The sequence below is a fragment of the Notolepis coatsorum genome (assembly GCF_963971535.1).
Source record: "Notolepis coatsorum genome assembly, chromosome: 4".
Lineage (NCBI taxonomy): Eukaryota > Metazoa > Chordata > Actinopteri > Aulopiformes > Paralepididae > Notolepis > Notolepis coatsorum.
The window spans coordinates 170,941,977-170,959,418 of record NC_140168.1 but is presented as its reverse complement, the minus strand read 5'-3'; the positions used below and the strand labels follow the sequence as shown (position 1 = coordinate 170,959,418).

At 52.1% G+C, this 17,442-nt stretch overlaps 1 protein-coding gene across 1 annotated transcript in view; it reads right to left on the bottom strand.

Moving 5' to 3' along the window:
* The window catches only part of LOC311226746 (partitioning defective 3 homolog), a gene marked incomplete at its 3' end in the record, with an annotated part of 616,272 nt that overhangs the window by 276,013 nt on the left and 322,817 nt on the right, over positions 1-17,442 (bottom strand). Inside the window, 1 exon segment of the mRNA XM_084312156.1 lies at positions 12,857-13,037. Within this exon segment, the coding sequence (XP_084168282.1) occupies positions 12,857-13,037 (181 nt within the window).

The window sequence follows — 17,442 nt, the reverse complement described above, 5'->3', positions numbered from 1 at the left end:
ACAAGCCATCAGGAAGGGCACAACTCTATCAGCTGAGCAACAATGTTCATCAAAGTGTTGAGTGCTACAGTGTAGGTTAGTTTATTAAGACAAGTGCATGACAGTACGGTTAGTTAGGGTTAGATTTTTTTTTTTTTTCTTTTTTTTTTTTTTTTTAATTCAGATAATGGTTGAAGAAGTGCGTCTTTAGTCGACGGCGAAAGATTGGACGTGATTCGGCTGTCCTAACTGGGGTGGGTAGTTCATTCCACCATTGTGGGGCAAGGACTGAGAATAGGCGACTTCTCTTTGATGACCCTCCCGGAGCTTGGATAGGAGTAGGTCTGAGGCGGCCAGAAGATGCAGAGCGTAGGGGTCTTGAGGGTGTGTAGTTAGAGACCATTGACCGGAGGTAGGCGGGAGCGGTTCCCTTTGCCGCACGGTATGCTAGGTCGAGGGCCTTGAAGCGGATTCGTGCAGCAATGGGGAGCCAGTGCAGGTCCCTAAGAAGTGGGGTGACATGGGCCGACTTCGGTAGGTTTGAGATCAGGCGGGCCGCTGCGTTCTGAATGAGTTGAAGAGGCTTAGTGGCAGTGGCCGGGAGGCCAGCGAGCAGTGCATTGCAGTAGTCGAGGCGGGAGATGACTGTTGATTGGACGAGGAGTTGGGTGGCTTCTTTTGTCAGGAAGGGGCGTATCCTTCTGACGTTGCTCAGGAGGAATCGGCAGGTTCTGGTCGTCGCTGCGATGTGAGCAGAGAAGTTCAACTGGTCGTCGAGGACAACACCAAGGTTCTTGGCGGTCGGGGACGCAGTCACCGCTGCATTCTCGACTGTGATTGAAAGGTCGGTTAGGGGGGAGGATTTGGCCGGCAGGTGGAGCAATTCTGTTTTGCTTAGGTTCAGTTTGAGGTGGTTGGACGTCATCCAGGCTGAGATGTCGGACAGACAGGCCGAGATCCGCACAGAGACGTGGATATCTGAGGGAGGGAAGGAGAGGAAGAGTTGAGTATCGTCGGCATAACAATGGTAGGAGAAGCCATGAGACGTGATAATGTTACCCAGTGATTTAGTGTAGAGGGAGAAGAGAAGGGGTCCTAAAACCGAGCCCTGGGGGACACCCGTCCGCAGGGGGCGGGTGGCCGACAGGGTCCCTCTCCATGACACTTGGTAGGAGCGGTCATTGAGGTATGATGACAGCCATGTCAGCGCAGAGCCAGCCACTCCCATTCCTGCGAGGGCCGCAAGGAGGATCTGGTGGTTGACTGTGTCGAAGGCTGCAGATAGATCTAGGAGAATCAGGACAGAGGAGAGGCCTTTCGCTTTTGCTAAGTGAAGTGCCTCTGTGACCGCAATGAGGGCTGTCTCTGTGGAGTGACCAGTCCTGAAGCCTGACTGATTAGGGTCTAGGAGGTCATTCTGTAAGAGATAAGTAGTAAGTTGGTTGGATACAGCACGTTCAAGTGTTTTAGAAAGGAAGGAGAGAAGAGAGACAGGACGGTAGTTGCCTATGACAGTAGGGTTCAGGGTTGGTTTTTTTATGAGCGGCTCGGGTGCAGCTTCACATAGGGTCAACCACCCTGGGTAAGCAGCCAGTTCTCTGCCCGAAACGATGGGGTACTGACTACGGTAGTATTCTCACCGCACGAAGCACTATATATTAACAGACTATTATTAGCTTAATAGACTACGTCCAACTCGACGATATAGTGCCAAATATGACTATTCAAATATTAATATACACGATGTCTCAATACCGATGGTAGGCGAACTTGGCCTTACTCCCACACGTGGCGTCGCGGGGAGGCTTTACGTCTGTGACTCTATTGGAGGGTAAGAAACTGGACTGAAAAGAAAGTCCTACTTTAGTAGCGCAGTATATATACGCACTATGAACAAATAGTCCCATTAGTGGTGCGGTAGCCAAATTCCTACGCGGAACTAGGACTTGTTCGTACATGTCGAGCGGTACGTTTGAACTGGGTCTGAGGGGTATGGCAGCCTGGCACCAAGGTCTCGACCAATAGTAGAATGGAGACTATTATGGGATGTTCAGTAGGCTAGAATGGATATTCAATGCATATTGTACAAGGAATATACAAGGGATATCAGGGAATATTAGAGAATATACAAATACAATTAAATATATATATATAAATAAATATATATATTCGGTTTAATCTGGCCCTTCACAACAGCCACCCCCTGAATAGGTCCCAGACCTAATCAGTTAAACAGAGACAGATTAATCGCGTTGTCTATTTACACATAAGGGTTTGCTGTAAGGGTCAGTCAACTTCACAAAGTCATAGGGTTGTAGGGTCATGGTCATCATCGATTGTGTCTGGGAGTCGAGGCAGTTCTATGAGCCTTGCCACGGGACGGGTGTAAGTGCGACCCTGGACGAGCACTTCAGCTGCTCGGACCTTGCCGTCGGCACCGGTGATCACTTTGCTTACGCGGCCGGCCGGCCACATAGCTCTGGGCAGTGATTGATCAATAATCATGACGACTGTTCCTTCTGTCAAATTGTCTCTCTCCTTTACCCACTTCTGGCGGGTCTGTAGAGACGGTAGGTAGTGCAGTAGGAAACTGTTCCAAAACTTGTCGGCTAATACTTGGCTGTACCTCCACATTCGTCGGCCGTTCGCTTCTTCAGGCCGGTACATTGTCTGGGGTAATGCAGGATCTAGCCGCCCCATCAGGAGTGTGTTGGGGGTAACTGGGTCGATATCCGCCACATCACTGGAGACATATCCGAGGGGCTTCGAGTTAAGTACTCCCTCAATCTCCGTGAGGACTGTCATTAGGACTTCTTCCGCCACAGTCTGGGCCCCAAGTACTGCGTACAGGGCTGTCTTTATGGAGCGCACTTCTCGTTCCCAAGTGCCACCGAAGTGGGGTGCGTTTGGGGGGTTGAATTGGAAATCAACCTGTGCTGGAGCGAGGTGGGTCTTAAGTTCTGGGCCCATAGCTTGGAAGCTCTCTCTCAGCTCTCTTTCGCCGCCTTTGAAGTTTGTCCCATGATCGGACAATAGGGTAGACGGTCTTCCTTTCCGTGATGTGAATCTACGGAAGGCCATAAGGAATGAGTCTGTGCTCATGGTCGGGAGAAGCTCGATGTGTATCGCTCTGGTGGTCATGCATTTGAATACAATACCCCACCGCTTCTCGGTTCCTCTTCCTTTCTTTATGTGCAGCGGGCCAAAGCAGTCCATACCCGTTGAGTGGAATGGCTTGTCACCGATTCGGAGGCGACATGGAGGAAGGTCAGCCATCCTTGGTATGCTGGGCTGCGCGCGCCACTTGCGGCAGTCTAGACATGTTCGCTGGAAGCGTCGTACCGCCTCTCTTCCTTGTAGGATCCAGTAACGACGTCTGATTTCCGCGAAGACTCTTTCTGCTCCTGCGTGATGTACATCCTCATCGTATTTCTTTATAATCAGCTCTGTGACCTTGTGTCGGCTGTTCAATACGATCGGGTATTTAATGTCATCCGGTAGATTGGGGGCTCTGCGTAGGCGACCACCCACTCTGATGAGGGTGTGAGCGTCGCTCTCGGGGGCCAGGTGAATTAATCTGCTGTCGGATGGGACGGGCTTTCCTCCCTGTAGACAGGCCAATTCATCGGGGAACGAGTCTCTCTGGGCTCGCTGCAGTAGAAGCAATTCTGCTTCCTCGTAGTTAGCTGCTGACATATCAGCGGGGGACTTGCACTCCGGGTGGTACCGCAGGAATGTTCTTTGTTGTGCACTCTCTATGGACGTGCAATCGTCTATGTTAGGGTCGGTGGAGGCTACGGTGCTCAATCCACAGAACACAGACTTCTTAATTTCCACCTCCTCTGGACTTGCTTCCCTCGGGATAGGCATGGGCCACTGTCCTTCCGGGAGTCTTAGGAATGCGGGGCCGTCACTGTAGACATTGCGACGGGTGAGGTCATCCAGGGGCATCCCCCGGGTGATGACGTCAGCTGGGTTCTGTTTTGTATCAACGTAGCGCCACTCTGTTTCTCCGGTTAACTCTTCGGTTAAGTCTTGAATCTCGGTGACTCTGACTCCCACGAAGACTTTGTACTTGCATGAGTCCGATTTGATCCAGGCGAGTACCGTCGTGGAATCTGACCACAGGATTGTTCTAGACACCGGTATGGTGAGCTCACGTTGGATGAGCGTGGCTAGGTGCGCTCCGGCTAGGGCTGCGCAGAGCTCTAGACGTGGGATAGATTGTTGCTTGCGTGGGGCTATTCTCGAGCGGGCGAGGACAAATGCTGTGTAGATCTCTCCCCCCTGGTCTTGGGCCCGCAAGTAGGCTACTGATCCGTATGCGACCTCTGAGGCGTCACTGAAGACGTGTAAGTCCATTTTACATGTCTCTGGCCTCACCGTGGGTGGGAAGTAGCTTCGGCGCATATTAACGCCTGGGAGTGAGTGGAGCTCCATCTCCCACTCTCTCCAGGTGGATGCAAGGTGTGGGAATGGGGTCGTCCCAGCCCTGGTCCTTGTCCCACAATGCTCGTACAATAATTTTTGCCCTGGTGGTGTACGGTAGAATACATCCTAGCGGGTCATATTGTCGGGCGAGTGTTGTGTACACACTCCGTCTGGTGGTCGGCGCCGCCGCCGGCCTTCCCTGCTCCGTAGTCAGGGGCTTGTGTCTGTAGTGAAGCGAATCTGTTTTGAATCGCCACACCAATCCCAGGGTCATCTCCTGGGCTTCTCCCGGGATTGTAGCCATCCAGGTCTCGCTGCTGGCTGCCTTGTCCTCGGAGGAGAGGCTGCGCAGTACTTGCGGATCGCTGCTGGCCCACTGCCTGAGATCAAAGCCGCCTTTGATCAATGAGGCGCGGAGTTTAATCAGGAGAGCCTCGGCCTCTTCCTGGGTTGAAAGGCTTTGTAGACAGTTGTCTACGTAGAAGCTGTTCTTTACGCTGTGTCGGACCTCTTCGTCCGCTGCTGGGTCCTCTGCTACATGTTTCTGTAGTGCAAATGTCGCACAGCAGGGGCTGCACGTCGTTCCGAAGGGGAGGACTTCCCATTGGTAGATGGCTGGGTGCTCATCTCCTGGCTTCTCTCTCCATAGGAACCGTAACAGGGGCTTGTCCGCCTCTACTAATCTCACCTGCAGGAACATTCCTTTAATGTCCCCGCTGATGGCCACCTTTTCCTGGCGGAAGCGGAGTAGAACGCCGAGTAGGGAGGGGCCGAGTGTGGGACCGGGCAGTAACTCTTTATTCAGATTTTGGGATCCGATCTGGTAGCTGCAGTTAAATACTATGCGGTCTTTACCGTTGTGATGGACCTTGTGGTGGGGCACGTACCACGATTCAGTGGTCTGGTCAGCCTCTTTAATGTCCATCTTTGTGACGTGTCCCGCTGTGATGAGCTTCTCAATCTCAGCGCGGTATACACTCTCTTGGGCGGGGTTCTTGGCTAAGCGCCGCTCCGTGTTCAGCAGGTACCGTTCTGTGGCGTCTGTCTTGGCGTGGAAAGTAGGCATTCCTTCTCGCCGCAGGAGTGGCGTGGCGTATCTCAACACGCCGTTGACCGGGACTCTCTTGGTCCCTGTCTCGAGGTGAATGGCGTAAATGTCATCTTTAGAGCGAATGTCTTTCTTTCCGTTCTTAAAGGGTATTTGTTCCAAGGTCCATAGCCGCTCTACGTGTTGCAGGAGTGCGGTTTCTCCCTCTGTGACTCGGGAGTGGAGACATCTAGTGGCTGTACTTCGGTTGAGAGATTTGGCGAGCGGGCCTTGGAGAGTCCATCCCAAACGGGTCTCGACTGCTGCAGGGCAGCCTCGGGGTCCGGTATGAACCCGGTCTATCGGGACAATGAGGTCTGCATGGTCGGAGCCTATCAGCAGGGTCGGCATAGCATTGTCTATGAGCGGGATCGGTAACTTGCGCAGATGTGCATATTTCTCCATCAGCTTGGCGACGGGGTATGTGTACCGCGACAGTCCTATTTCTTGGCTGGTGAAAGCGTCTGCAATCTGGTACCGTCGCTCAGGCTGGCCGCTTGCTGCAATAGAGAATGAGACATTCTCGCCCTTTATCGTCTTCAAATCTCGTCTTATTGTCCGAATTGTCATTTGGGTTTCGCTTCCCCGCAGCCCTAGCTGGGCCGCAGCGGAGGCGAGCAGCAGGGTCTTCTCTGACCCGTCATCGAGGACGGCGTAAGTGTCCAGGACTTTATTCTGGTAGCTTAGTGTCACACGCACTACTTTTAGGAGTACTCGGGCTCCACTGCTGCTGGCGGGATCGATGTACATGACGCTCGCTTTGCGGCTGGATGGTGCAGGTGAAGGGCGCCGTCTGTTACTGTCGTGAAGTATGTCCAGATGGGCTCCATCGCACTTGGTGCACCTTTTCTTTAAGCGGCATTCGGCTGCCATGTGTGAGCGCGCACAGCGAAAACAGCGCTTGTTGGACTTTATCCATTGACCTGCTTCCTCCGCGTTCAGCTTGGGGAAGGAGTCACATTGCGCTAGCCAGTGTTCTTTCTCACAGTAGGGGCACACTATCTTCCACTTCTCCGTTCTGGAGGGGGTACTGTGGCTCCTGCTGCTCGGTACTGACTCCGATTGGTGCATCACAGTCACCGATCTTCTTCCATCATTTAGTCGTCTGGTTCCTTCTCTGGAGCCAGGGGTGCTCCGTCCGAATGTATCTAGCCGTAGGCTGCTGACTTCTCTCGCCAGGAAGTCTGCTAGATCGAGGAGGTTCGGTTCGGGGCCATTCGGGTCTCTGTGGTCCCTCTGCCGCCTAAAGCGCTCCTGACGAGCGGGCGGCAGCTTCTCCAGGATCCTTTCCACATTTGAGTTGGCGTAAAGTTCATGCCTCCCCTTCTCTCTTTGCGCTCCCAACATCCCTACCAGGGACTGCACTCTGATGGACAGGTCGTCCAGTGCTCGATTGTCTATTGCTGGGGGTAAGCGGTCGATGTGTCGGATCTCCTGGATCACGTAATCCCATATGCGCCCATACCTCTGGTCCAATGCTACCAGCGCTGCTGTGTATGGGGTGGTGGAAGTCGCGTAGGCGAGCGCTATATTATGTGCGCGGGGTACCTTTAAGTGCTTCAGTAGGATGGCGTATTTGTGGCGTTCATCCAATACATCCACCAACATGGTCTCCAGACACATGCGGAGTTCTGTATACTGGGCCCGGTTCTCTTGGGTGAAGTCGGGTACCATAGGCGTGCCAATGTATGACGCTGACTGTGGATACATCGGCGAGCGTTGGGGGAGAGGCCTCCTAGGCGAGTCTCCTCCCGCTCCTTGGTATGGGCTGGTACCGGCAGTGTACCATGGCCCGCTTGTCCAGGTGCTGTTCCTCGGTGCGGGTCGTGCGTCGTGCTCACCCGTGTATAGAGTCGGGGGTCTGTAGCGCAGCTCCGCGGGAGTATAGCCTGGGCTGTACCGGACCTCCTGGTCCGGTAGAGTACTGTGCTGTCTTCGGGCGTGGTTCTCCTCCTCTTCCTCTTCGTCTTCAGTTAGGTCATCCAGTGCTTGTAGTCTCTGGTTTAGCCTCTCCACAGGATATGCTGCTCCTTCCCGGTTGCTAGGTCTCGCTTGGACCGGTGGGGGGAGGTGGTCTGTGGGGGGTATAGACCTCGTCTGTTGGTCAAGTTCAGGGTTGTTTACTCGGCTAGGGGATGCCGCCCTGGAGGTGTGTCTAGACGAGTTCCTGGAGCCTCTGGCGGAGGGAGAGGGTGTTGTCCGTCTGATCAGCTGTTCTATTAGTTGCGACTGCTGTCTGTCGCGCGCTGCGTCCCGTTGAGCACCGGCTCGTTCTCGGGCCACATTCTCTTCCATCTGAATGAGTCTTATTTCTAGACGTATCTGCTCGTGTTCGCTTCGCTGCTGGATCTGCAGTCGGTCGCGTTCAGCAGCGGCGTTCAGGCTGATGAGGAAGGCCTGCTGTAGGGTCCTCTCTGCCTCTGGAGAAGGCGGTTGTATAGGGGAGCCTTCCCTCGGGGTACTCCTTGCGGAGCCTTGGAGCTCTATCTCCACGGTGCTCTCCCCGTCTTCTTCCGTGCCGAGTTCTCTCTCGGTAGCGTTGTATTCCTCCCGGGACTCATCGGGGACTACTTCTTCAGTACTGGCGGGGTGTGAAGTCATGTCTGGTTCCCACTGGTCCCCACCGTGAACTTGGTCAGTTACATTAGAGCCCGTAGGGGCCTCTATGGTCGGGGTAGTCTGGGCGTTGGGGTTAGACATACTTTTACTTTCTAGTTTTACCGCGCTTACTGTTAGTAGAAGACTAGGTTGTTGACTGACAGCGTAAGCCTCTAAGTACTGAGGGAGCCGTCGTTCGCGCTGCGGGCGTTGGTTAGGAGGATCGTTTCGTGGAGTGTTCATCATAGGCCATTTCAATATTAATAACACTATATTAATATTACACTAATTACCATCCGGCTCGAAGGACCAATTGTAACTGAGGGGTACAATTCCCTGACTGTATTACTAGATATGATACTTACTACCACTACCTTTGTACTTAATATTCGGCCACCCAGTACACGGCATAAATATATTATCATGAACACTCTCACGTAGATGAAACGGATCCAACACAAATGTACGAATTAGAAACAGGTCTTTATTTCTACACAGCGATGGTGTGTAGAATGAGCACTTAATCACTTAATTACATTTATGAATTGAAATAGTATGCACTTTTATGGCAATGAGTATTCGTCGGTATATCAATAGAGAATGTCCAATCTCTGAAGGCGCAGGTGGTAAATATACGACCTGGAATAGTTAAGGAATAACAGCAATGATACTTTAATGATTATATACTAGATACACTAGAGGGGGTTAATCCGGTCGCTTGTAAGCCGACAGGAGTAGGAGGGGGGGGGGGGGGGGTAGAATCCGGCTGCCTCGTCCGGCCAAGGGTATCCCAGGTGAACCCACTGTAGTGCCGTTCAATGCGCCGGCGATCCTTGGACCACAGATGAAAGCAGGTGGACTCTTTGTGGGCCGGCTCTCTCCGGTCCACGGGGGAGGGACGTGAAGCGACCTCGTCTTGCAGAGCGTCTCCTCACCTTGCGTCCTCTCCAGGGGGGGGGGTTCCAACACACGGCAGTGTCGGGGGTCTTTATCCATGGAATAATCAAAGTATCCAAAGCATAATCCGTGCCTGGGAAGGCGGGCTGTCGTCGGTAGAATAATCCGGTATACAGGTCCACTCGCTCGTCGGCTCTGGGGCTCCTCGGGTGCAGCTTCACATAGGGTCAACCACCCTGGGTAAGCAGCCAGTTCTCTGCCCGAAACGATGGGGTACTGACTACGGTAGTATTCTCACCGCACGAAGCACTATATATTAACAGACTATTATTAGCTTAATAGACTACGTCCAACTCGACGATATAGTGCCAAATATGACTATTCAAATATTAATATACACGATGTCTCAATACCGATGGTAGGCGAACTTGGCCTTACTCCCACACGTGGCGTCGCGGGGAGGCTTTACGTCTGTGACTCTATTGGAGGGTAAGAAACTGGACTGAAAAGAAAGTCCTACTTTAGTAGCGCAGTATATATACGCACTATGAACAAATAGTCCCATTAGTGGTGCGGTAGCCAAATTCCTACGCGGAACTAGGACTTGTTCGTACATGTCGAGCGGTACGTTTGAACTGGGTCTGAGGGGTATGGCAGCCTGGCACCAAGGTCTCGACCAATAGTAGAATGGAGACTATTATGGGATGTTCAGTAGGCTAGAATGGATATTCAATGCATATTGTACAAGGAATATACAAGGGATATCAGGGAATATTAGAGAATATACAAATACAATTAAATATATATATATAAATAAATATATATATTCGGTTTAATCTGGCCCTTCACAACAATTATCATATGCACCTGAACGTTGCTAGCTTTCGGAGCCTAGCTGGAGCTGCGCGTGGGCAGAAATGAGACCCGCTACAGGATTTTCAAAATAAGAGTATCTATATGAACCGAATCCCTATCGCACCAGTGCTACTGAAGTAAATCCATCCATCGCACAGACCGCTGTTGCTGTAGCATGTGCGATATATATGTCGCACTGTACAGGCCTGGTGTATGGTCATGAGGAGGAGGAGGGATGTGTGTGTATGGTCATGAGGAGGAGGAGGATGTGTGTGTATGGTCATGAGGAGGAGGATGTGTGTGTATGGTCATGAGGAGGAGGAGGAGGATGTGTGTGTATGGTCATGAGGAGGAGGAGGATGTGTGTGTATGGTCACGAGGAGGAGGAGGGATGTGTGTGTATGGTCATGAGGAGGAGGAGGAGGAGGAGGATGTGTGTGTATGGTCATGAGGAGGAGGAGGAGGATGTGTGTGGATGGTCATGAGGAGGAGGAGGAGGATGTGTGTGTATGGTCATGAGGAGGAGGAGGATGTGTGTGTATGGTCATGAGGAGGAGGAGGATGTGTGTGTATGGTCATGAGGAGGAGGAGGATGTGTGTGTATGGTCATGAGGAGGAGGAGGATGTGTGTGTATGGTCATGAGGAGGAGGAGGAGGAGGAGGATGTGTGTGTATGGTCATGAGGAGGATGAGGAGGATGTGTGTGTATGGTCATGAGGAGGAGGAGGAGGAGGAGGAGGAGGATGATGTGTGTGTATGGTCATGAGGAGGAGGAGGATGTGTGTGTATGGTCATGAGGAGGAGGAGGATGATGTGTGTGTATGGTCATGAGGAGGAGGAGGATGTGTGTGTATGGTCATGAGGAGGAGGAGGATGATGTGTGTGTATGGTCATGAGGAGGAGGAGGAGGATGATGTGTGTATGGTCATGAGGAGGAGGATGTGTGTGTATGGTCATGAGGAGGAGGAGGGATGTGTGTGTATGGTCATGAGGAGGAGGAGGATGATGTGTGTGTATGGTCATGAGGAGGAGGAGGAGGAGGAGGAGGAGGAGGAGGATGATGTGTGTGTATGGTCATGAGGAGGAGGATGATGTGTGTGTATGGTCATGAGGAGGAGGAGGAGGAGGATGTGTGTGTATGGTCATGAGGAGGAGGAGGATGTGTGTGTATGGTCATGAGGAGGAGGATGATGTGTGTGTATGGTCATGAGGAGGAGGAGGATGTGTGTGTATGGTCATGAGGAGGAGGAGGAGGAGGATGTGTGTGTATGGTCATGAGGAGGAGGAGGATGTGTGTGTATGGTCATGAGGAGGAGGAGGATGTGTGTGTATGGTCATGAGGAGGAGGAGGAGGATGTGTGTGTATGGTCATGAGGAGGAGGAGGAGGAGGAGGGATGTGTGTGTATGGTCATGAGGAGGAGGAGGAGGAGGAGGGGGGATGTGTGTGTATGGTCATGAGGAGGAGGAGGAGGAGGGATGTGTGTGTATGGTCATGAGGAGGAGGAGGAGGAGGAGGGGGGATGTGTGTGTATGGTCATGAGGAGGAGGAGGAGGAGGGATGTGTGTGTATGGTCATGAGGAGGAGGAGGAGGGGGGATGTGTGTGTATGGTCATGAGGAGGAGGAGGAGGAGGAGGAGGGGGGATGTGTGTGAAGAGCTCAGCTCAGTACAAATCAAATCAACGTCTTACCCGCGCGTCTCCACATTAAAGACGGTTACTAATTAGCGCAGGTGAAGGAGACTCGGCTGAGAGGGAGCTCTGCAGAGGTGGCCTCTGTGTTTCATTTGATTTAGGACACGGCCAACAGAACTAATTAGTTACTTTTCGGAGGCTTAAGCAGCGATCTTTCTCTGCCTGGAATAAGACCTGCTTGTCCAATTAGCACAATTTATGGAGAGGAGAGTGGCGCCGTTCTGTGCGTGACGAGGTAATTTGTCAGGTTTGGCCGCGTTGCCAGAGTTAGCTGATATAAGACTTTAGTATAGGGGGTGGGGGGGGGTGGGGGGGGGGGGGGGGGTATTGTGTGTGACATGCGACATGATTCAAGAGGCAATCTTGTCTATATTCTGCTACATTTTCGCTACTAAGTGTGCCCTCAGGTGAGAGAGACTTACGAGTTAAACATATTCGTCTTTCATCCATCAATACATTCATCCATCCATGTATTTGTTTATTATCATCTCACCATCAATCTATCCATCCGTCCATCAATTAATTAATTCATCTATCTGTGATTTCATACATCCATCATCTATCTGTGATTTCATACATCCCTCATATATGTGATTTCATACATCCCTCATATATGTGATTTCATACATCCCTCATATATGTGATTTCATACATACATTCATAATTTCATTCATCCATGATCAATACATCCATCCATCCATTCATTCATAATTTCATCCATCCATCGTCTATCTGATTTCATCCATCCATCCATCATGCATATGTGATTGCATCCATCCATTCATCATATCATCCATCCATCGTCTATCTGATTTCATCCATCCATTCATCATATCATCCATCGGATTTCATCCATCCATCCGAGACACTAATCTCAAAGCGCCACACACCATGTGAGCCTCCCCACACCACACCCCATGTGAGCCTCCCCACACCACACACCATGTGAGCCTCCCCACACCACACCCCATGTGAGCCTCCCCACACCACCCACCATGTGAGCCTCCCCACACCACACCCCATGTGAGCCTCCCCACACTACACACCATGTGAGCCTCCCCACACCACACACCATGTGAGCCTCCCCACACCACACCCCATGTGAGCCTCCCCACACCACACCCCATGTGAGCCTCCCCACACCACACACCATGTGAGCCTCCCCGCACCACACACCATGTGAGCCTCCCCGCACCACACACCATGTGAGCCTCCCCACACCACACCCCATGTGAGCCTCCCCACACCACACCCCATGTGAGCCTCCCCACACCACACCCCATGTGAGCCTCCCCGCCCGCCCGGTGGTACTTACTGGTGCGCAGGGCCGAGGGCGTGACCTCGATCTCGCTGGAGGCCTGGTAGGGCTGGAAGGCTGACGCGCTGCTGGCGCTGAGCTCCGCGGCGAACAGGTCCGGGCTCTGGGTGCCGGTGGAGCTGGCGCTGGTGCCGTCGCCCCCGTGGTGAGGTTCCTGTTCCTCATACACCGCTATCAGCTGTGGAGAGAGAGAGAGAGGGGGGGGAGAGAGAGAGAGAGATAGAAGGATGTGGAAGAAAAGAGGAGGAAATAAACAACAGGCAGCAGATGGTACAGTAGGTTAGGTAACACCTCCCAAGAAAAGAATGCCAATTATTATTATTATCTTACAGTATAAATGAGGTTTGAAGTCCTCTATCTCCCCCCCCCCTCTCTATCTCCCTCACTCTCACTCCATATCCCTCTCCCTACCTCTACCTCCCTACCTCTACCCTCTCTTGTGTGCTCAGCTGGTTTCAGTTAGCCACAGGAGAGCCAAAAAGCTTCATGAAAGATAATTAAGTCGCCACATTAAAAACATATGGGATCACTTTGCGTGGATGTCCGCGCTTAGTTCCTAATGCAGTGTAAATGTGGGTATTAACTAAGTTACAATAGCTCATAATGTATGATTATATATAACAAGACTAAATGAGTCCCAATGGGACAGGTTCTAAATCACTTGGTAGGAATATAGAACATGTTATAGGCCTGTCATAAGAGTTTAGAAAGACTAATATGCCGATCAGAGGGAGGGAGGGTGGGCCGGGGGTCGGAGAGGTCATCCTGTAAGACCCCCACAACAGCCAGCATGCCCATCCTTGTCGAAGTGTTCTTGAGCAAGGCACTGACCTCCTACCTGTTCTGGGGGAGCCATGAATGGCTAGCCCTGCGCTCTAATCGAATCAAATGTATTTGAAAAGCCCGAAATCACAAGGTAATGCCCCTATAGGCTGGACAAGTCTTCTTGAACAAGTCAAGAAGAAACATCACAAAAAAATAAAAAATAAAATACAAATAAAAATAACTAAAAACCTAGCAATAGGAAAAAAGCACCACAGGAGAGAAACCTCAGATGGGCTGTTCAAAGGGGGATGCCCGAACTTGGATGTCGGTGATAATAGTGTTGCTATGGAATGGATGGAGAATATAACAGGCGAATAGTTGGTATGTATGTATGTTCACCCGCACCATCCAGCCGCAAAGCGAGCGTCATGTACATCGATCCCGCCAGCAGCAGTGGAGCCCGAGTACTCCTAAAAGTAGTGCGTGTGACACTAAGCTACCAGAATAAAGTCCTGGACACTTACGCCGTCCTCGATGATGGGTCAGAGAAGACCCTGCTGCTCGCCTCCGCTGCGGCCCAGCTAGGGCTGCGGGGAAGCGAAACCCAAATGACAATTCGGACAATAAGACGAGATTTGAAGACGATAAAGGGCGAGAATGTCTCATTCTCTATCGCAGCAAGCGGCCAGCCTGAGCGACGGTACCAGATTACAGACGCTTTCACCAGCCAAGAAATAGGACTGTCGCGGTACACATACCCCGTCGCCAAGCTGATGGAGAAATATGCACATCTGCGCAAGTTACCGATCCCGCTCATAGACAATGCTATGCCGACCCTGTTGATAGGCTCCGACCATGCAGACCTCATTGTCCCGATAGACCGGGTTCATACCGGACCCCGAGGCTGTCCTGCAGCAGTCGAGACCCGTTTGGGATGGACTCTCCAAGGCCCGCTCGCCAAATCTCTCAACCGAAGTACAGCCACTAGATGTCTCCACTCCCGAGTCACAGAGGGAGAAACCGCACTCCTGCAACACGTAGAGCGGCTATGGACCTTGGAACAAATGCCCTTTAAGAACGGAAAGAAAGACATTCGCTCTAAAGATGACATTTACGCCATTCACCTCCTCGAGACAGGGACCAAGAGAGTCCCGGTCAACGGCGTGTTGAGATACGCCACGCCACTCCTGCGGCGAGAAGGAATGCCTACTTTCCACGCCAAGACAGACGCCACAGAACGGTACCTGCTGAACACGGAGCGGCGCTTAGCCAAGAACCCCGCCCAAGAGAGTGTATACCGCGCTGAGATTGAGAAGCTCATCACAGCGGGACACGTCACAAAGATGGACATTAAAGAGGCTGACCAGACCACTGAATCGTGGTACGTGCCTCACCACAAGGTCCATCACAACGGTAAAGACCGCATAGTATTTAACTGCAGCTACCAGATCGGATCCCAAAATCTGAATAAAGAGTTACTGCCCGGTCCCACACTCGGCCCCTCCCTACTCGGCGTTCTACTCCGCTTCCGCCAGGAAAAGGTGGCCATCAGCGGGGACATTAAAGGAATGTTCCTGCAGGTGAGATTAGTAGAGGCGGACAAGCCCCTGTTACGGTTCCTATGGAGAGAGAAGCCAGGAGATGAGCACCCAGCCACCTACCAATGGGAAGTCCTCCCCTTCGGAACGACGTGCAGCCCCTGCTGTGCTACATTTGCACTACAGAAACATGTAGCAGAGGACCCAGCAGCGGACGAAGAGGTCCGACACAGCGTAAAGAACAGCTTCTACGTAGACAACTGTCTACAAAGCCTTTCAACCCAAGAAGAAGCCGAGGCTCTCCTGATTAAACTCCGCGCCTCATTGATCAAAGGCGGCTTTGATCTCAGGCAGTGGGCCAGCAGCGATCCGCAAGTACTGCGCAGCCTCTCCTCCGAGGACAAGGCAGCCAGCAGCGAGACCTGGATGGCTACAATCCCGGGAGAAGCCCAGGAGATGACCCTGGGATTGGTGTGGCGATTCAAAACAGATTCGCTTCACTACAGACACAAGCCCCTGACTACGGAGCAGGGAAGGCCGGCGGCGGCGCCGACCACCAGACGGAGTGTGTACACAACACTCGCCCGACAATATGACCCGCTAGGATGTATTCTACCGTACACCACCAGGGCAAAAATGATTGTACGAGCATTGTGGGACAAGGACCAGGGCTGGGACGACCCCATTCCCGCACACCTTGCATCCACCTGGAGAGAGTGGGAGATGGAGCTCCACTCACTCCCAGGCGTTAATATGCGCCGAAGCTACTTCCCACCCACGGTGAGGCCAGAGACATGTAAAATGGACTTACACGTCTTCAGTGACGCCTCAGAGGTCGCATACGGATCAGTAGCCTACTTGCGGGCCCAAGAGAAGGGGGGAGAGATCTACACAGCATTTGTCCTCGCCCGCTCGAGAATAGCCCCACGCAAGCAACAATCTATCCCACGTCTAGAGCTCTGCGCAGCCCTAGCCGGAGCGCACCTAGCCACGCTCATCCAACGTGAGCTCACCATACCGGTGTCTAGAACAATCCTGTGGTCAGATTCCACGACGGTAGTCGCCTGGATCAAATCGGACTCATGCAAGTACAAAGTCTTCGTGGGAGTCAGAGTCACCGAGATTCAAGACTTAACCGAAGAGTTAACCGGAGAAACAGAGTGGCGCTACGTTGATACAAAACAGAACCCAGCTGACGTCATCACCCGGGGGATGCCCCTAGATGACCTCACCCGTCGCAATGTCTACAGTGACGGCCCCGCATTCCTAAGACTCCCGGAAGGACAGTGGCCCATGCCTATCCCGAGGGAAGCAAGTCCAGAGGAGGTGGAAAATAAGAAGTCTGTGTTCTGTGGATTGAGCACCGTAGCCTCCACCGACCCTAACATAGACGATTGCACGTCCATAGAGAGTGCACAACAAAGAACATTCCTGCGGTACCACCCGGAGTGCAAGTCCCCCGCTGATATGTCAGCAGCGAACTACGAGGAAGCAGAATTGCTTCTACTGCAGCGAGCCCAGAGAGACTCGTTCCCCGATGAATTGGCCTGTCTACAGGGAGGAAAGCCCGTCCCATCCGACAGCAGATTAATTCATCTGGCCCCCGAGAGCGACGCTCATACCCTCATCAGAGTGGGTGGTCGCCTACACAGAGCCCCAATCTACCGGATGACATTAAATACCCGATCGTATTGAACAGCCGACAAGTTTGGAGCAGTTTCCTACTGCACTACCTACCGTCTCTACAGACCCGCCAGAAGTGGGTAAAGGAGAGAGACAATTTGACAGAAGGAACAGTCGTCATGATTATTGATCAATCACTGCCCAGAGCTATGTGGCCGGCCGGCCGCGTAAGCAAAGTGATCACCGGTGCCGACGGCAAGGTCCGAGCAGCTGAAGTGCTCGTCCAGGGTCGCACTTACACCCGTCCCGTGACGAGGCTCATAGAACTGCCTCGACTCCCAGACACAATCGATGATGACCATGACCCTATAACCCTATGACTTTGTGAAGTTGACTGACCCCTACAGCAAACCCTTATGTGTAAATAGACAACGCGATTAATCTGTCTCTGTTTAACTGATTAGGTCTGGGACCAATCAGGGGGTGGCTGTTGTGAAGGGCCAGATTAAACCGAATATATATATTTATTTATATATATATATTTAATTGTATTTGTATATTCTCTAATATTCCCTGATATCCCTTGTATATTCCTTGTACAATATGCATTGAATATCCATTCTAGCCTACTGAACATCCCATAATAGTCTCCATTCT